The sequence below is a fragment of the Salmo trutta genome, chromosome 4 (genome assembly GCF_901001165.1).
Source record: "Salmo trutta chromosome 4, fSalTru1.1, whole genome shotgun sequence".
Lineage (NCBI taxonomy): Eukaryota > Metazoa > Chordata > Actinopteri > Salmoniformes > Salmonidae > Salmo > Salmo trutta.
The window spans coordinates 29,278,057-29,298,915 of record NC_042960.1 but is presented as its reverse complement, the minus strand read 5'-3'; the positions used below and the strand labels follow the sequence as shown (position 1 = coordinate 29,298,915).

General features: G+C 42.3%; 1 protein-coding gene across 7 annotated transcripts in view; it reads right to left on the bottom strand.

Annotated features, from left to right (window-relative positions):
- Positions 1-20,859, bottom strand: part of LOC115192201 (microtubule-associated serine/threonine-protein kinase 2) — a 278,871-nt gene that overhangs the window by 230,322 nt on the left and 27,690 nt on the right. For all 7 annotated transcript variants that reach the window (XM_029750428.1, XM_029750429.1, XM_029750430.1 and 4 more), the window contains exons 2-3: positions 13,480-13,618; positions 11,860-12,008 (exon numbers count right to left, since the gene is read on the bottom strand). In XM_029750428.1, coding sequence (XP_029606288.1) covers positions 11,860-12,008; positions 13,480-13,618 — 288 coding nt within the window. The remainder of the gene's footprint in view (positions 1-11,859; positions 12,009-13,479; positions 13,619-20,859) is intronic.

The window sequence follows — 20,859 nt, the reverse complement described above, 5'->3', positions numbered from 1 at the left end:
GATTAATCTGTAAAACTAATTATGAGACATTATTTGGTTACAACACTGAATATGTTGGTGAAGAACCATTTTTTAAGAGTCCACAGGAGGGCAATAAAAAAGTTGACAGGCAAGTCGTTTTTTTTTTTACCGGAAGGCTAGCCAACAAATCAACTTGCTAGTAAACAGGTTGGTGTCTTATTTTGAACAAAATTAAAACGGATATATCTTGTAATTGAACAAAATAGTAAGGTGGCCAAAAAATGGGGACCGCATGCCGATTTTTTTGCTAAGTCGTTTATCAAAAAGCTGATATTAGTAGTATTTCCACTGAAATGTCAAACATGCTAATTGCTAACCTGTTAGCTAACATTTTTACAACACCAATAATCACAAAACATTGATGGCTTGATCACAAGATAACACTGTTGAAGGCAATATATTTCTTAAACGCTGTTGAATATGCCGATAATACGGGGTGCTACGCTACTTCTCAAATCAACGTATCCTACTATTTTCATCACCAATGGGAACCGTCGACACACCTATCTTCCAAGGAGCATCTTCCAGAGTGAACAACAGTAGAAGACAGGAAAGGGGAGACCCCTTTTTTAGACAATCATAGCCTTACAAGCGTGCCGATGAAAAGCCAACCCCTCACCCTTCCTAAGGAGGGCTAGTTCCAACAGAGATCCACAGCGAACGAAGACATGCACACGTAAATACATTCATGATTTCTTATTCCAAACAGGCGGCGGTTCGTGTGCAAAGTATATGATTACTGTGAGAATGGTTCCTAACATGTATCAATGATAAGTGCCGCTTTTTCTCTCTCCCTGTCCATGTCGTTGTGTAACAAGCAGCCATATGTTGTCAGTCCGCTAGGGACCTTATCCTCATGTATTAAGTGTGTATGTTTATTCTGTGTTATTATTTAGTTAGTAAATAAATAATTAAACCAATTTGTGTAGTACTGAATCATGAGTAAGGCTGGGGTGTTTGCAGATCCAAGAAAGTTACGACTGTTCAGAATGATATGATAAGAGCTTTTGATTTAATACGTTGACTGTTTTATGGATAGTTTAATTCGGGAGATGGTAACTCTTTAAACAACTGTTCTCGTGGTGCCACAAATTCCTAATTTGTTAATTGTTACATGATTAATTTAATAGTTTGTTGATTCGATAAATCAGTCATAAGATTAATTAAAGTAAATCAGTTGTGTTGTGATAAGGTAGGGATAGTATACAGAAGATAGCCCTATTTGGTAAAATAGCAAGTTCATATTATGGCAAGAACAGCTCAAATAAGCAAAGAGAAATGACTGTTCATCATTACTTTAAGACATGAAGGTCAGTCAATATGGAACATTTCAAGAACTTTGAACATTTCTTCAAGTGCAGTCGAAAAACCATCAAGCACTATGATGAAACTGGCTCTCATGAGGACCACCACAGGAAAGGAAGAACCAGAGTTACCTCTGCTGCAGAGGATAAGTTCATTAGAGTTACCAGCCTCAGAAATTGCAGCCCAAATAAATGCTTCACAGAGTCCAAGTAACAGACACATCTCAACATCAACTGTTCAGAGGAGACTGCGCGAATCAGGCCTTCATGTTCGAATTGCTGCAAAGAAACCACTACTAAATGACACCAATAAGAAGAAGAGACTTGCTTGGGCCAAGAAACACGAGCAATGGATATTAGACCGGTGGGAATCTGTCCATTGGTCTGATAAGTCCAAATTTGAGATTTTTGGTTCCAACCACCATGTCTTTGTGAGACGCAGAGTAGGTGAACGGATGATCACCGCATGTGTGGTTCCCACGTGAAGCATGGAGGAGGAGGTGTGATGGTATTTTGCTGGTGACACTGTCTGTGATTTACTTAGAATTCAAGGCACACTTAACCAGCATGGCTACCACAGCATGCTGCAGTGATACGCCATCCAATCAGGTTTGTGCTTAGTGGGACTATCATTTGTTTTTCAACAGGACAATGACCCAACACACTTCCAGGCTGTGTAAGGGCTATTTGACCAAGAAGGAGAGTGATGGAGTGCTGCATCAGAATACCTGGCCTCCACAATCACCTGACCTCAACCCAATTGAGATGGTTTGGGATGAGTTGGACCACAGAGTGAAGGAAAAGCAGCTAACAAGTGCTCAGCATATGTCGGAACTCCTTCAAGACTGTTGGAAAAGCATTCCAGGTGAAGCTGGTTGAGAGAATGCCATGAGTGTGAAAAGCTGTCATCAAGGCAAAGGCTGGCTACTTTGAAAGAATCTCAAATATAAAATATACTTTGATTTGTTTAACACTTTTTGGGTTACTACATGATTCAATGTGTTATTTCATAGTGTTGATGTCTTCACTATTATTCTACAATGTAGAAAATAGTAAAAATAAAGAAAAACCCTTGAATGATATATACAGTAGCAAACTTTTGACTGGTACTGTATATATATATATATATATGTTTTTAAATATATGGGGAATTGGAAATGATGCAGACAATTACATTGATGGAAGCTACAATCTATCTGCAATATTAAAACTGATATACCCCCTTAAAAAAAAAAACATGAATTGTAGCATGGGGCAGAAATAATGCAGTGCGACTTGAGTTTCGCCATCACCTAGAAGACTGTGTCCCCTTTTCTCAGCAGAGGGAGGGAGAGCCTGGTGAGTCGGGTGAGCGGCAGCCTCACCGCTGCTCCCTCCCTCCCCTCAGACACAGGCCATCAGTCCAGAAAAAAAATATATACACAGTGCCTTTGGAAAGTATTCCCCTTCCTCTTTTCCACATTTTGGTAGGTTACAGCTTTATTCAAAAATGTATTAAATAGTTTTTTCCCTCATCAATCTACACACAATACCCCATAAAGAAAAAGCAAAAACAGGATTTTAGAAATGTTTGCTAATTCATTAAAAATAAAAAAGTATTCAGACTCTTTATTTATGCTACTGTTTGAGTACTTTGTTGAAGCACCTTTGGCAGTGATTACAGCTTCGAGTCTTCTTGGGTAGCAAAGGAGAAGACCAAATAGCAATAAGTATTACTGCTACTTAAGTAATACAATACAATCTGAAATAACTTTTACACAATGAGTGAAGTGAAACCATCCATCATATTCATTTGGGGTTCTGGAACATGATTTCATTGCACAATCAAACACAGATTATGAACTGGGTGGCTCGAGCCCTGAATGATGATTGGCTGAAAGCTGTGACATATGAGACTATACCACAGGTATGACAGAACATTTATTTTGACTGTTCTAATTACGTTTGTAACCAATTTATAATAGCAATAAGGCACCTCGGTGGTTTGTGGTATATGGCCAATATACCACACCCCCTTGGCCATATTGCTTAATTAGATCTCTATCTTTCTGTGACTTGAAAGATTCCCTGTGGGGAGATAAATGATGCTGTGTTGTCATGCAAGGCAGGCCTCTCTCTGCTGTAAAGCCTATCATCTCTCTGTGCACTGCCTGCAGTAGGCAGCTTGATCTCCTACATAAGAGGATATGCTGCAGTAGCTACCTTGTGCTAGGACACTGCTGCACTGAAGGACACACTTCACACACCACGACATGCGCTGCCAGCCTGCTCACCGACCCACTTCGTTTCACCGACCAACAACCTTAGCATTCAAGGCAGGCCGAACTAAGACACAGGGATCCCAATAAACAGTACGCTGAACATCACTTTGGTCACGTATAAGCGCTAAAAGTAGCTCTCCCACCAGGTGACTGCAGGTACACGCTGTCCTCCTTTGCCTATGAATTATGAACATGACAACCAAGGAGAGACAGAGACAGAGAGGGAAAGAGATGTAGTTCTTTTCACTCCATTCACATCTCTTTTCTTTGTGAGCGGGCACTGTAACCTTGGGAGGATAGCGTGAGTCATCACTGCACTTCAGCAGACCTTGGCCAGCCAGGCTGTTTAGTGCTGGAGAAGAAACGGCCTGCTTTCAACTGACAGACTGACAGACAAACAGGGCCCTCTGGCCACAGTCCCAAAAAATACATTGGGACACTGGCGCACAGTTAGACAATGACGCATAGTCACTGCAACTCACAGAGAGGCATAGCAGCAGTAACAGACACATAAGACACACAGTCCAAAGCAGGGACACAGACCCTACAGACCCAGACAGATGAGAGAAGACACAGATGAGCCACAGACAGGTCTGATGTGTTGTGACGTTGTCTGCCATGTACAGTTGTGTCACTCTATCCTGGTACTGGGAAACAGTTCTGTTTAGGCTCCTATTCACAGTAATTATTCATCATGATCTCATGTATATTTCATACAGCATCATCAGTACAGTCAGCTCATTTTGGTAGAAGTCTTGATGAACTCCTCAATGAGGTCATTGAGTCCAAGTTAAATAAGTTGTCCTTTACGTAACTGAAGTTGATCTTGCTTGAATAGAGTAGCATTTAAACTTGTGTTGAAATGTTTTTTTTTAAAAGATCAACTTCTCTACGGGTGTCATCTTACAAATACAATACAGCGATCTGCCCTTGCTCAATTTCTGTGTGTGTGTGTGTGTGTAATGTGCGTGTGTTAATTCCAGCCCAGTCCCAGCTGTCAGTCATCCTCCAGTGTGTTCCAGCCGTGACAGACTAAGGTTAATACCCTCTCTAATATTCATCCCCAGATCTTTGAAGTGATCCCATCCACCACGCCTCAGATAAAAGCATCAATACACAACAAGCAGGAGAAAGAAAAACAGCCCTCTTATTTTAAGGCACTTAACCTTTCCTGTCTTGGCAAACCAAAGCGGACATGGGTTATTTAGATCTGCAAGTGAAAAGAAAATGGTAATTTCCAAGCGAGTAAAATGATGACAATAAGGCAGAAAGACTGTTTTGTTTTTTATGTTTGAATTATGATCTCCAATTCCAAAAGGCCCTGCTCGTCTCCTGTGGCAGGCTGAGTGTTTTAATGATGAAGCTGGGGAAAGATATAAAAGAGCCACGGTGGAACAATAGCACTGACTATTCCCTTTATTTATTTATTCCCGTTTATTCCCGTTCCAGCTAAGCCTTTACATTTTTACACAAATGCAAATAGTATGCAAATGTCACTATGTTAATGCCTTGGCTTACACGCTCTCTCTCTCATCAATCTAGCATTATTCAGCTGATATTATACCTACATCTTAAACTCAGGAAATAGAACTGAGCTGGACTTGAAAACTGCTCGGTGTTGAGTCAACACAATGAGCACATACTATGGACGTGTTTGACAAGCGTCTGGCGCTTTCAATTTTAATAATTCAATGAGTGGAAAGGTTTTGGTTTTCAAGGTCATTCACCTAGTAGTCTATAAGGGATGCTCTCAACTTTTACTTTACTACAACCTAACTTACATGGCAACCTGGTCTCAGAGCATTTCGTATTATTCTTTACGTTAATCCGAGACGCTCCATTTAGTGTGATATGTTATGTTTTGTATGGAATGCAATAATTAGCAAAATGTACAATATGTTACAAATTTTCAAACGTATAATATGTTATGAATTTGTAAAATGTATGATTTGTTACGAATTCTAGCTAGATGGCTAATGTTAGCTAGGTGGCTAATGTTAGCTAGGTTAGAGGTTTGGGGTTAAGTTTGAGTTAGGTTAAAGGGGAAGGGTTAGCTAACATGCTAAGTAGTTGCAAAGTAGCAAAAAGAGTAGTAAATAGTTGAAAACGTGCTAATTAGCTCAAATGCTAAAGCTGTCTGTGAAGAAACTCGCAACCTTTGGGTTGCTAGACGTTTGCATTATACGCCCACTAACTACCCTACTTTCATTTTTGCCTTAAATAACCGTCTGTCTTATACAACCATACCAAACATAACATAAAATACTAATTTGGGTGTTCCGGATGTACATTTACTATGTTACGTCTAGTCTATGAGACCAGGCTGTACATGGTGACGGGTGCTGTGGCTTAGATGTTCTGATGGGTGCCAGAGAAAGAAAAACCAATGAGAAATATCCTACAAATCAGTGTGTGTGTGTGTTATCCTCATCCTGTCCAGGTGCTCCTCTCTCAGGGGACACTTAAGGCCATTAGAGTAGGCCTTTCTCTGGCCACCTGGGACTCTGATAGGTTACCAGGTGATTTTCAGGAATTATAGGTGATTTTCAGGAATTATAGGTAACGTATTATGTATTTTTCATGAAAACACACACACACCAAGTGCACACTCTAGGCCCCAAACACACGTTAGCCCGGATGTAAACACCATCTGGCTATGCAGGGATGTTTCCCTGCAGAGTGCAGACCAGGGACCAGATAGCAGTGCCTCCATCTCCCCTCATCAGAGCGCTGTACTGTATGAGAGAGTATTCAATTAAATGAGTGCCTGACCAAACAAGACAGACCCACCAGGGAAGACAGTGACAGAAGACATGATTTCCACATCCCATAAAGAACTGTGTTAACATGTGTCATACAAGGCACAACATGCCTGTTACACCAGCCAATACGGCAGGGAGCCCAATTCATACATGTGAAGATATCAACAAACCATATTGCACAATGGTGACTATGGCTCGAGGTTGACAGTTACTGATATAATGGGCCATTCAGGCATTAGGTGACATTGATCTCATCATAGCCCTTAGCTAAAGTACAGGAGAATAGAGGGGTTAATGTGTTTCACCAATAGGCCTATGTACTGTAACTGAACAACTAATGTAATTAAAATCAATAACAGATTCAAACCTCTCAGCACAAGACAGACAGACCCTGAGGCATGCCACACAGCTGTTAGGAAAAGGATAAATAAAAATGGTTGTTACTGGAAGCAGTCTAATACTGGAGGACTTAGTCTCAGAGAACCTTACTGTAGCTAGCTACTGTAGCTAGCTACTGTATTTATGCTACTGTTTTTAAGGCAGAAACCAGAGGGGTGGTTGGGGTGGCAGGTAGCCTAGCGGTTAAAAGCATTGGGCCAGTAACAGAAAGGACACTGGTTCAAATCCCCAATTCAACCATGTGAAAAATCTGTTGGTGTCCCCTTGAGCAAGGCACTTAACCCTAATTGCTCCTGTAAGTCGCTCTGGATAAGAGCATCTGCTAAATTACTAAAATGTAAGTAGAGGAAAACTTTAATAAACTGGCCTCTGAAAAATATAATAAACTATGATTATTTGCTCAGCTAAAAACAGCTCCGCAGGACATATTTTCCATTTCAGAACGCTTCCACAATTTCCTGTTGGCTGCATTACGCAATAGCTGTGGATACTTTTAAAAAGTCTAAAAAGTTTTGTTTGTGGGCCTTTCTTGATGTCATTCACACAAACCACAACGTACCAGTTTTACTAATCTGTTAAGACACCTTCTCACTGAAACGTGACAACACAATTGATTCATACTGACACTGTTTACAATCAAATTGACCCTGTAATGTTTTAGTGAACCAATTTTTTAAAGGCCATGCTGTGAGCGTATAGAATTAATGCAATGAATGTGAGTGTCTCTCAACCAGCTATAATATATACAGCTTTGTCCCACTGTATCTTACAAGCATTGCCCAAAGAGATTTGATAACACTGCCATCTATTGGTGGGTTGAACAGCTGAAGACTGTATTTTATGGATCACATGAATAAACCTGCAGTGCCATGCACCGCCAGTAGGTATAGCCCTAGAGCAGCAACAGCTTGTTACAAACTTATACAGTCAATGGAGGCAACACACACATCACAACACTGCTATCAACATTCCTATCATATTATGTAGGTCAGATGAGCTGTGAGTCATGATACATTTCCTCACACACACTCGTACACATGCATGAATGCCACATGTGAACACAGAGTTAGGGTGGCAGGTAGCCTAGCGGTTAAGACCGTTAAGCCAGTAACTGAAAGGTTGCTAGTTCAAATCCCCGAGCCGGCAAGGTGGAACGATATGCTAATTTATCCTAAACGACAACTGCATCCAGGGCGCTGTTGATTGAGAGGGGTTGGGTTAAATGAAGAAGGCATGTCGGTTGAATGCATTCAGTTGTGCAACTGACTAAGTATCCCCTTTTTTCCACACTCACTCTCCAGTTCTCCTGCTATAGGTCTCAGTTTGCAGACTGTATGGGCAGACAGACCGTGTGTTTAGCGCTCAGAGCAGACAGCTGTCCTGACTAGTGAATATTGAGACAGCCTGACTCAGTCTCTCTCTCTGCCTACCTGCTGCAGCTCTCTGTATAAAAGGGCAATACTGCACAGCGCTGTGTACTGCTGGCTGGCTGGCTGGCTGGCTGGGTAGATAGATAGATAGATGAAGCTGTCCAGGAAAGAAGGAGCAATAAAAGAGTAATATAGGCCTAAAGATTAATTTTGTCTTTGGCTAATTGGGGAATATTGGATTTATTGGGACAGTACATACAGTTGAAGTCGGAGGTTTACATACACTTAGGTTGGAGTCATTAAAACTAATTTTTCAACCACTCCACAAATTTTTTGTTAACGGTTAGGACATGACAAGTAATTTTTCCAGAAATTGTTTACAGACAGATTATTTCACTGTATCACAATTCCAGTGGGTCAGAAGTTTACATCCTGTGGTGTTCTGCATTAGCATCGAAAAGCCCCCGTGATATGCAACTTTTCCGTTAAGTTAGGAACAAATATACACAGGCAGTTAGGAAAGCTAAGGCTAGCTATTTCAAGCAGAAATTAGCATCCTGTAGCACAAACTCAAAAAAGTTCTGGGACACTGTAAAGTCCATGGAGAATAAGGTCTTCGAAAGCCAAGTTAACAAACAGATACCGACCATTTTAAATACCACCGTACCTTCTCCGCTATGCAATCTGGTTTCAGAGCTGGTCAAGGGTGCACCTCGGCCACGCTTAAGGTCCTAAACAATATCATAACCGCCATCGATAAGAGACATTACTGTGCAGCTGTATTCATCAACCTGGCTAAGGCTTTCGACTCTGTCAATCACAACATTCTTATTGACAGACTCAACAGCCTTGGTTTCTCAAATGATTGCCTCACCTGGTTCACCAACTACTTCTCTGATAGAGTTCAGTGTGTCAAATCGGAGGGCCTGTTGTCCGGACCTCTGGCAGTCTCTATGGGGGTGTCACAGGGTTCAATTCTCGGGCCGACTCTCTTCTCTGTATACATCAATGATGTCGCTCTTGCTGCTGGTGATTCTTTGATCCACCTCTACGCAGACGACACCATTCTGTATACCTCTGGCCCTTCTTTGGACACTGTATTAACTAACCTCCAGACGAGCTTCAATGCCATACAACTCTCCTTCCGTGGCCTCCAACTGCTCTGAAATGCAAGTAAAACTAAATGCATGCTCTTCAACCGATTGCTGCCTGCACCTGCCCGACCGTCCAGCATCACTACTCTGGACGGTTCTGACTTAGAATATGTGGACAACTACAAATACCTAGGTGTCTGGTTAAACTGTAAACTCTCCTTCCAGACTCACATTAAACATCTCCAATCCGAAATTAAATCTAGAACCGGCTTCCGATTTCGCAACAAAGCATCCTTCACTCATGCTGCCAAACATATCCTCGTAAAACTGACCATCTTAACGATCCTCGACTTCGGCGATGTCAGTTACCAAATAACCTCCAACACTCTACTCAACAAATTGGATGCAGTCTATCACAGTGCCATCCTTTTTGTCACCAAAGCCCCATATACTACCCACCACTGCGACCTGTACGCTCTTGTTGGCTGGCCCTTGCTTCATACTCGTCGCCAAACCCACTTGCTCCAGTTCATCTACAAGTCTCTGCTAGGTAAAGTCCCGCCTTATCTCAGCTCACTGGTCACAATAGCAGCACCCACCCGTAGCACGCGCTCCAGCAGGTATTTCTCACTGGTCACCCCCAAAGCCAATTCTTCCTTTGGCCGCCTCTCCTTCCAGTTCTCAAACTGCAAAAATCATTAAAGCTGGAGACTCATACTTCACTAGCTTTAAGCACCAGCTGTCGGAGCAGCTCACAGATCACTGCACCTGTACATAGCTCATCTATAAATAGCCCATCCAATCTATGTCATCCCCATACTGTATTTATTAATGTATTTATCTTGCTCCTTTGCACCCTAGTATCTCTACTTGCACATTCATCTTCTGCACATTCTACCATTCCAGTGTTTAATTGCTATATTGTAATTACTTCGCCACCATGGCTATTTATTGCCTTACCTCTCTTATCCTACCTCATTTGCACATGCTGTATATAGATTTTTCTACTGTATTATTGATTGTATGTTTGTTTATTCCATGTGTAACTATGTGTTGTATGTGTCGAACTGCTTTGCTTTATCTTGGCCAGGTCGCAGTTGCAAATGAGAACTTGTTCTCAACTAGCCTAGCTGGACAAATAAATGTGAAAAAAAAATAATAATACACTAAGTTGACTGTGCCATTAAACAACTTGGAAAATTCCAGAAAATTATGTCATGGCTTTAGAAGCTTCTGATAGGCTAATTGACATAATTTGAGTCAATTGGAGGATGCATTTCAAGGCATACCTTCCAACTCAGTGCCTCTTTGCTTGGGAAAATCAAAAGTAATCAGCCAAGACCTCCACAAGTCTGGTTCATCCTTGGGAGCAATTTCCAAACGCCTTAAGGTATCGCGTTCTTCTGTACAAACAATAGTATGCAAGTAAACAACATGGGACCACGCAGCTGTCATACCGCTCAGGAAGGAGACGTGTTCTGTCTCTTAGAGATGAACGTACTTTGGTGCGAAAAGTGCAAATCAATCCCAAAACAACAGTAAAGGACCTAGTGAAGATGCTGGAGGAAACAAGTACAAAAGTATCTATATCCACAGTAAAACGAGTCTTATATCGACATAACTTGAAAATTTGCTCTGCAAGGAAGAAGCCACTGCTCCATAAGCACCATAAAAAAAAGCCAGATTACGGTTTGCAACTGCACATGGGGACAAAGATCGTACTTTTTGGAGAAATGTCCTCGTCTGATGAAACAAAAATAAAACTGTTTGGCCATAATGACCATCGTTATGTTTGGAGGAAAAAGGGGGAGGCTTGCAAGCCGAAGAACACCATCCCAACCGTGAGGCACGGGGGTGGCAGCATCATGTTGTGGGGGTGCTTTACTGCAGGAGGGACTGGTGCACTTCGCAAAATAGATGGCGTCATGAGGATGTAAAATTATGTGGATATATTGAGGCAACATCTCAAGACATCAGTCAGGAAGTTAAAGCTTGGTCACAAATGCATCTCCCAAGTGTACAATGACCCCAAGCATACTTCCAAAGTTGTGGCAAAATGGCTTAAACAACAAATTCAAGGTATTGGAGTGGCCATCACAAAGCCCTGACGACCTCAATCCTATAGAAAATGTGTGGGCAGAACTGAAAAAGCGAGCGCGACCAAGGAGGCCTACAAACCTGACTCAGTTACACCAGCTCTGTCAGGAGGAATGGGCCAACATTCACCCAATTTATTGTGGGAAGCTTGTGGAAGGCTATCCGAAACATTTGACCCAAGTTAAACAATTTAAAGGCAATGCTACCAAATACTAATTGAGTGTATGTAAACTTCTGACCCACTGGGAATGTGATGAAAGAAATAAAAGCTGAAATAAATAATTCTCTCTCCTATTACTCTGATATTTCACATTCTTAAAATAAAGTGGTGATCCTAACTGACCTAAGACAGAGAATCTTTACTAGGATTAAATGTCAGGAATTGTGAAAAACTGAGTTTAAATGCATTTGGCTAAGGTGTATGTAAACGTCCGACTTCAACTGTAAATGAGGATCAACGAGATGGTGTTTCTATGAATGAATAAGGATGAGGAATTCAGTCATTGTCATGTCTGTCTGTCATTCTGTGCGTGTATTTGTAGTGTACTCACCAGTCCTGCAGTGAGTGATGGTGCAGACTGGCCCAGGGACTGGTTCCTCATGCGGACCAGGTTGTTGGGGGGTTCTACAGAAAGATGCCAGGCTAGCTGACTCACCCGACCGTGCATACTGCTGGACAGGGGAAGAAGCTGCTGCTTACCTGGTGGGGGGGGGAAGGACCAGTCAACCAGGGTAAACTACGGAACAACAGCTCATCTAGATCTAAAAGCAGAATGATAGATGCAAAAGCACTCCAGAAGTGCCATGTATGGACTCATCAAATTGTATTTGTCACATGCGCCGAATACAACATGTGTAACACCTTACAGTGAAATGCTTACTTACAAGCCCTTAACCAACAATGAAGTTAAAAAAATCTGAATAAGAAATAAAAGGAACAAGTAATTAAAGAGCAGCAGTAAAATAACAATAGCGAGACTATATACATGGGGTACCGGTACAGAGTCAATGTGCGGGGGCACCGGTTAGTCAAGGTCATTGAGGTAATACGTACATTTGGGTAGAGTTATTAAAGTGACTATGCATAGATAATAACAGAGTGGCAGTGGAGTAAACCTGGGAGGGGGAGGGGGCCATGCAAATAGTCTGGGTAGCCATTTGATTAGATGTTCAAGAGGCTTACGGCTTCGGGGTAGAAGCTGTTAAGAAGCCTCTTGGACCTCGACTTGGTGCCTATGACTAGGGTGGCTGGAGTCTTTGACAATTTTAAGGGCCTTCCTCTGACACCGCCTGGTATAGAGGTCTTGGATGGCAGGAAGCTTGGTCCCAGTGATGTACTGGGCCGTACCCACTACCCTCTGTAGTGCCTTGCGGTCGGAGACTGAGCAGTTGCCATACCAGGCAGTGATGCAACCAGTAAGGATGCTCTCGATGGTACAGCTGTAGAACTTTAAGGATCTGAAGACCCATGTCAAATCTTTTCAGTCTCCTGTGGGGGAATAGGTTTTGTCGTGCCCTCTTCACAACTGTCTTGGTGTGCTTCGACCATGTTAGTTTGTTGGTGATGTGGACACCAAAGAACTTGAAGCTCACAACCTGCTCCATTACAGCCCAGTCGATGAGAATGGGGGTGTGCTCGGTCCTCCTTTTCCTGTAGTCCCCAATCATCTCCTTTGTCTTGATCACGTTGAGGGAGAGGTTGTTGTCCTGGCACCAACACCAGCCAGGTCTCTGACTTCCTCCCTATAGGCTGTCTCGTCGTTGTCAGTGATCAGGCCGTAGCAGTATGGCAATGACCAATATCATCATTAAGTTTGCGGATGACACTGTTGTGTCATCAGCAAACTTAATGATGATATTGGAGTTGTGCCTGGCCATGCAGTCACGAGTGAACAGGGAGTACAGGAGGGGACTGAGCACGCCCCCCTGAGGGGCCCGTGTTGAGGATCAGCGTGGCAGATGTGTTGTTACCTACTCTTACCACCTGGGGGTAAGACAAAAGGTGTTCCTTTTGTCAATGAATAGCATTCTCACATAGGTGTTCCTTTTGTCCAGGTGGGAAAGGGCAGTGTGGAGTGCAATAGAGATTGCATCATCTGTGGATCTGTTAGGGCGGTATGCAAATTGTAGTGGGTCTAGGGTTTCTGGGATTGTGTGTGTGTTTCTCTTACTGGTCATTGCCATACTGCTACGGCGTGTGCGGCCATCATCCTGGCTGAGCTGTCGGTGCAGTTTGGTCTTGTTGGCGGCGGGGGACAAGTCAGGGTTACTCAACTTTCTGAACAACAGGGGCGGGGGCGCAGCAAACTCCTACAGAGAGCGTGACAGAGAGGAGGGAGGGAGAGGGGGAAGCGAGGGAGAGAGAGGGGAGGCAAGGGAGAGAGAGGGGGAGGAAAGTAAAAAGAGAGGAGTTGGAGGAGAAGAAACAAAAGACTGGCCTATTAAAAAAACGAATCTCCAATCCCAACAAGTCAAGTAGCCTGTCCGTCCCAGTCCACTCAGCTATGGAACATGTGTTGCATGGCTGTAGCCAACAGTGAAGTCACACCTCAGCAAAGCCAACCAAGCCCCAGTCAGTCAGTATATCGGTATCAAAGTCAAAATGCTGGTATCGTGACAACACTAACACAGACAGGCACACACACCTGCTCTTCGCATTTTGGGAGGCTGTGCTCTGCCTCTGTGCAGATGGACTGAGCAGAGTGCACACATACACACACACACACCAGTTGCATTACCATTCACCATAAATCAATCACTGAGGCGTTGTTGGATGATGTTTGTTAGGCTTTGCCCTTAGCAACTGGTCCAGGGACAGTGGTTGAGAGCTGCTGGGAAAGGACAGGATGAGCTGATTTTAATTCAGTAGTAAAGCGACAACAGTTACTGAAGTGAGATATTGATTTTGTCTGTTGAGACAAATTCCAACTGAAATCACCAGAGACAGACACATGAAGGATGTGATGTACAGCCAGTACGATGAGCCTATTTGTTTTTGCTTCGGAGGCCTCTGAAACAGCCGTCACCATGGAAACCTGGCTTGGCCGAGGGGTCATTCCACCTCAAAAAGCACAAGAAAGAGTATTTTGACACCCACCATCTCAGATTGTTCTGAAATCGTTGAATCAGATAAGATAGCCACTCATGCAACATTATTTTGTTGAAAGACAATTTGAACTCTGAGAAAAAAAGCTAATTGATTGCACCCAATTTGTCCATTTCAATTTATAGAATTCATAAATTATACTGAATATAATGCAACATTTAAAGTGTTGGTCCCATGTTTCATGAGCTGAAATAAAATATTCCAGAAATATTCCATAAGCACAAAAAGCTTATTTCTCTCAAATGTTGTGCACAAATTTGTTTACATTCATGTTAACGAGTGTTTCTCATTTGCCAAGATAATCCATGCATATTAAAAAGCCTAGTCCTATGTAGCACAGTTGGTAGAGCAACGCACTTGCAGCACCAGGGTTGTGGGTTTGATTCCCATGGGGGACTAGTATGAAAATGTATGCACTCACTACAGTAAGTTGCTCTGGATAAGACCGTCTGCTAAATGATGTAAGTATAAACAACAGCCATAAGCTACCAACACAATTGCATTTTATCGAGGGCAATCGAATGCACAGAGAAACCGTGACAAGATTGTGCCATTCATTCACCGCCATCACCTCATGTTTCAGCATGATAATGGACGGCCCCATGTCGCAAGGATCTGTACACAATTCCTGGAAGATGAAAATGTCGCAATGCTTCCATGGCCTGCATACTCACCAGCAATGTTCTAACTGAGGAAATTCTAATTCTTGTGAGAGGAAACTTGATCGTTGTGAGAATTTTGTGCAACTTCCGGTGTGCATTTATAGTGAACACTGAGGATGTACCCTTACAGTTTTAGACAGTAGCTAACAGGCTATTTGAGCATAATGTAGGCCTACCAACAAAACCAATGGAGCGGTTTCCATAAGTTTCACATAGAAATAGCTTTTGATTTCTATGATATATCCTACAGTAGCCTATATGTGGTGTTCAATGCAGGCCTACATTGCACAAGACTTAAAAAAAAACGTTTTTACATGATGAAGGGCTTGACATTTATTCATGATGTGTTACTTGGTCTGTAACACCATGGGCCAAATAGGTAACTGTAAATTACAATATTTTGTGTTGTATGATGCAGGAAACCACTTTACAAAATAAAAGTAATTATTATTACCATACTGACAATTAGACAATGTAGGCTATCCCTCTGACTATTGGCTTATTTGCATATTCAAGCCTGTCTCAAAACACAACACCGCCCCTTTAAATTAAGACATACAGTGCATTCGGGAAGTATTCAGACCCATTCCCCTTTTCCACATTTTGTTAAGTAACAGCCTTATTCTAAAATGGATTAAATAAAAACATTTCCTCATTAATCTACACCCAATACCCCATAATGACAAAGTGAACACATGTTATTCAAAAATGTTGCAAATGTATTCTAAGTAAAAAACAAATGCCTGATTTACATAAGTATTTAGACCCATTGCTATGAGACTCGAAATTGAGCTCAGGGGCATTCTGATTCCACTGATCATCCTTGAGATGTTTCTACAACTTGATTGGGGTCCACCTGTGGTAAATTCAATTGCACCTTTGGCAGCGATTACAGCCTTGAGTCTTCTTGGCTATGACGCTACAAGCTTGGTAGCGTCATACCCAAGGCTGTAGTCGCTGCCAAAGTTCCTTCAACAAAGTACTGAGTAAAGGGTCTGAATACTTATGTAAATGTGATATTTCCGTTTCTTAAAATAAAATAAAAAACTGTTTTTGCTTTATCATTATGGGGTATTGTGTGTAGATTGATGAGGGGGAAAAAACTATTTAATTCATTTTAGAATTAGGCTGTAACGTAACAAAATGTGGGAAAAGTCAAGGGGTCTGAATACTTTCCGAATGAAGTTTGGTAAAATCGGGTGTAAGGTACTATATTTATTCAATATTATGTGAATCCTATAAATGAAAAGGCCCAATTTGGGTGCAATCAATTAGCTCATTTCAACAACATATTGTAGCAGGAATGCTCATCTTAACTGCAGAAACCATTTCAGAACAATCTGAGATTGTGGGTGTCATGGCTTGCTGAAATGACATGGAATGACTTCCTCTCTCAAGCCACCAGATCAACCCCTGGCGTCGTGAGGAGTGTTCCAGAAACATCTGGAAGTCCTGTTGTGTGTCAGACACAGCGCGCCCCTCAAACCTCCCAGCCGCACACAGAGGGCTGGAATGAACGCATCCACTACTCCCAACCAGCCAGCCGGCAGCACAAACAGAAAACAAACCCTCACTCCCAAATACCCTGAAAAATACACAGATGCAAAAGCACACACAGACAACCTGCATTCAGTAGTTCAAGCTTTGTATATCTATTCAACAATCAAAACTTGTGGCAGAATCAAAGTAGGTCTCCCTGTCTCTGTTTAGTAATACCGCATTCCTCTATACCTGATCAATGCCGGTCTGTGCATTCCATAGGTGTGTAGGCTACCCCAGGGCAAGGCAGGCTGCCCTCCAGCCCACTAGTGAGCAGCACATATGCGTCTGCAACATGTGACACTGACAGGTACAGCCTTAGGAATAGGAGATGGGGGGAGAGCTTAATGTACAGTCGTGGCCAAAAGTTTTGAGAATGACAAATATAAATGTTCAAAGTTTGCTGCTTCAGTGTCTTTAGATATTTTTGTCAGATGTTACTATGGAATACTGAAGTATAATTACAAGCATTTCATAAGTGTCAAAGGCTTTTATTGACAATTACATGAAGTTGATGCAAAGAGTCAATATTTGTAGTGTTGACTCTTTTTTTTCAAGACCTCTGCAATCCGCCCTGGCATGCTGTCAATTAACTTCTGGGCCACATCCTAACTGATGGCAGCCCATTCTTGCATAATCAATGCTTGGAGTTTGTCAGAATTTGTGGGTTTTTTTTTGTCCACCTGCCTCTTGAGGATTGACCACAAGTTCTCAATGGAATTAAGGTCTGGGGAGTTTCCTGGCCATGGACCTAAAATATCGATGTGTTGGTACGATTCTTTATTCATGGCTGTGTTCTTAGGCAAAATTGTGAGTGAGCCCACTCCCTTGGCTGAGAAGCAACACCACACATGAATGGTCTCAGGATGCTTTACTGTTGGCATGACACAGAACTGATGGTAACGCTCACCTTGTCTTCTCCAGACAAGCTTTTTTCCGGATGCCCCAAACAATCGGAAAGGCGATTCATCAGAGAAAATGACTTTACCCCAGTCCTCAGCAGTCCAATCCCTGTACCTTTTGCAAAATATCAGTCTGTTCCTGATGTTTTTCCTGGAGAGAAATGGCTTCTTTGCTGCCCTTCTTGACACCAGGCCATCCTCCAAAAGTCTTTGCCTCACTGTGCGATGCACTCACACCTGCCTGCTGCCATTCCTGAGCAAGCTCTGTACTGGTGGTGCCCCGATCCCGCAGCTGAATCAACTTTAGGAGACGGTCCTGGCGCTTGCTGGACTTTCTTGGGTGCCCTGAAGCCTTCTTCACAACAATTGAACCGCTCTCCTTGAAGTTCTTGATGATCTAAAAAATGGTTGATTTAGGTGCAATCTTAATGGCAGCAATATCCTTGCCTGTGAAGCCCTTTTTGTGCAAAGCAATCACGACGGCATGTGTTTCCTTGCAGGTAACCATGATTGACAGAGGAAGAACAATGATTCCAAGCACCACTCTCCTTTTGAAGCTTCCGGTCTGTTATTCGAACTAAATCAGCATGACAGAGTGATCTCCAGCCTTGTCCTCGTCAACACTCATACCTGTATTAACGAGAGAATCACTGACATGATGTCAGCTGGTCCTTTTGTGGCAGGGCTGAAATGCAGTGGAAATGTTTTTGAGGGATTCAGTTCATTTGCATGGCAAAGAGGAACTTTGCAATTAATTGCAATTCATCTGATCACTCTTCATAACATGCTGGAGTATATCCAAATTGCCATCATACAAACTGAGGCAGCAGACTTTGTGAAAATTAATATTTGTGTCATTCTCAAAACTTTTGGCCACGACTGTACAGTATGTTTCAATGCCTCCACCACTGCATTTCACTCCTTTACACCTAGGTGGCAGAGTTACACATACATTCAGTCAGGCTTGAGAGGTAGGGAAAAATACAGCTGTTAAATGCACACATACCATCGGATTTTAAGGGCATTAGAGGGAAACTTTGAAATTTGAGGGAAACTTTGAAATTTGTGGAAATGTGAAATTAATGTGGGAGAATATAACACATTAGATCTGGCAAAAGATAATACATACAAAAAAACGTGTAAAAAAAATTGAACCCAGTTCCTACATTTGAATATAAAAATGTATCAAACAAAACTATGCTACATTTTATCTCTGGGACTCTCAGAATGACAAATCAGAGCAAGATTACTGAATGTAAGTACATTATTTACCTTCAGAGGTGAATGTATCAAACGCGTTGCAGTGATAAAAGTTTTGTTGTGCACTCTACTCAAACAATAGCATGGCATTTTTTCACTGTAAAAGCTACTGTAAATTGGACAGTGTAGTTAGATTAACACAAATTTAAGCTTTCTGCCCATGTAAGACATGTCTATGTCCTGGGAAATGTTCTTGTTACTTACAACGTCATGCTAATCACATTAGCTCAACCGTCCCGGTGGAGGGACACCAATCCCGTAGAGGTTTTAACAGGCAATCATTAACACGGAACCGGCTGCGCACGTGCACCATCGTGCGCTATCGTTCATAAATGTATTTTGTCCCCCTACACCAAACGCGATCACGACACGCAGGTTAAAATATCAAAACAAACTCTGAACCAATTACATTCATTTGGGGACAGGTCGAAAAGCATTAAACATGTATGGCAATTTAGCTAGTTAGCTGGCACTTGCTAGCTAATTTGTCCTATTTAGCTATCTTGCTGTTGCTAGCTAATTTGTCCTGGGATATAAACATTGAGTTGTTATTTTACCTGATATGCACAAGGTCCTCTACTCCCGACAATTAATCCACACATAAAACGGTCAACCGAATCATTTCTAGTCATCTCTCCTCCTTCCAGGCTTTTTCATCTTTGAACTTATATGGTGATTGGCATCTACACTTTCATTGTATTACCACGACAACCGGCAAAACAGTTAGTCTTTCAATCACCCACGTGGGTATAACCAATGAGGAGATGGCACGTGGATACCTGCTTCTATAAACCAATGAGGAGATGGGAGAGGCAGGACTTGCAGCGCGATCTGCGTCAGAAATAGGAATGACTTCTATTTTAGCCCTTGGCAACGCAGACGCACGTTGGTGCGCGCGAGCAGTGTGGGTACAATAATTGAATAACATAGATTTCTACATTTATTTTGCAACGCTCGCGCACACAACGCGAGCGGTGTAGTCAGGGTATAAGCCTTGGCTCCAGCTCTCCATCTTTCTCTCCTAAATGAAAGCTCCTTATGCTTGGCTTACATTACTCCTCTGTTGCATGACTCCCTCTCTCCCTCTTTTTCTCTGGTTCAAATGTTTTCCATAGTGAGCGGTCTCATAACTGTCACCTGGCACAGTGTCTCATTCCTGCCCTCTCCACTAAGGTTGTTTCTCCACTGAGTTTCCTCCATACTAGCGTACTAAATACTTAAACTGCATACAAATTTTGCCGTTTGATCTAGTGGAATTCACTCGTCTTTTCCGTCTCATGGGTTTGACAACAGCTGATATCAGACAAATTGACATGCTGTACCAAAATGAACAAATGGCGGTAGTCAACACAATCGCGCATTAGACGACGCAGTCGGGGTACTTCTTTCTACATTTCACATACTAGTTACCCTGACTGACACCCCACCGTCTCAATGGGCCATGGACAACAACATGAGACTATCTAATATATAATAATAATAATAATAATAATATTATTATTATTATTATTATTATTATATGCCATTTAGCAGACACTTTTATCCAAAGCGATTTACAGTAATGTCTGCATACATTTTTTAAATATGGTTGATCCCGGGAATCAAATCTACTATCACGGCATTGCAAGTGTCATACCAACTGAGCAGAGCTAACAGAGGACCACAAAGCTTGCTGTGAGACTATGATGTGAGCCTGGAGCGTGATCAGGAAGATTGCGTGTTCTCACTCAGGCCTTAGAATGTCCTTAGTATGTCATGAAGAATGGGTCTGCATGTTCAGGCAGGGCTCGGGGCTGAGTAGACTCACATCTGCACTGGACACTGGCTGATTGACCTCTGCAGCCTTAGAGTGTTTTCTCTCATGTTCCAGTGGTCTCTCTGTATGATATTCTGTGTACAGTGTGGCATGTACCGTATGGTACAGTTTTTACCAAAGCAACTGAGTCCAACCCTAACCAAGGCAGAATATTTTTTCCCTTCATATTTGCGTATGTTGTAGCTTAGCCCTACTTTACATAATCTGAGGGTTTTGTGTTGTGCCTGCCATCGGTTGAAACATGCTCTTGAATACAGGTTGGGCGT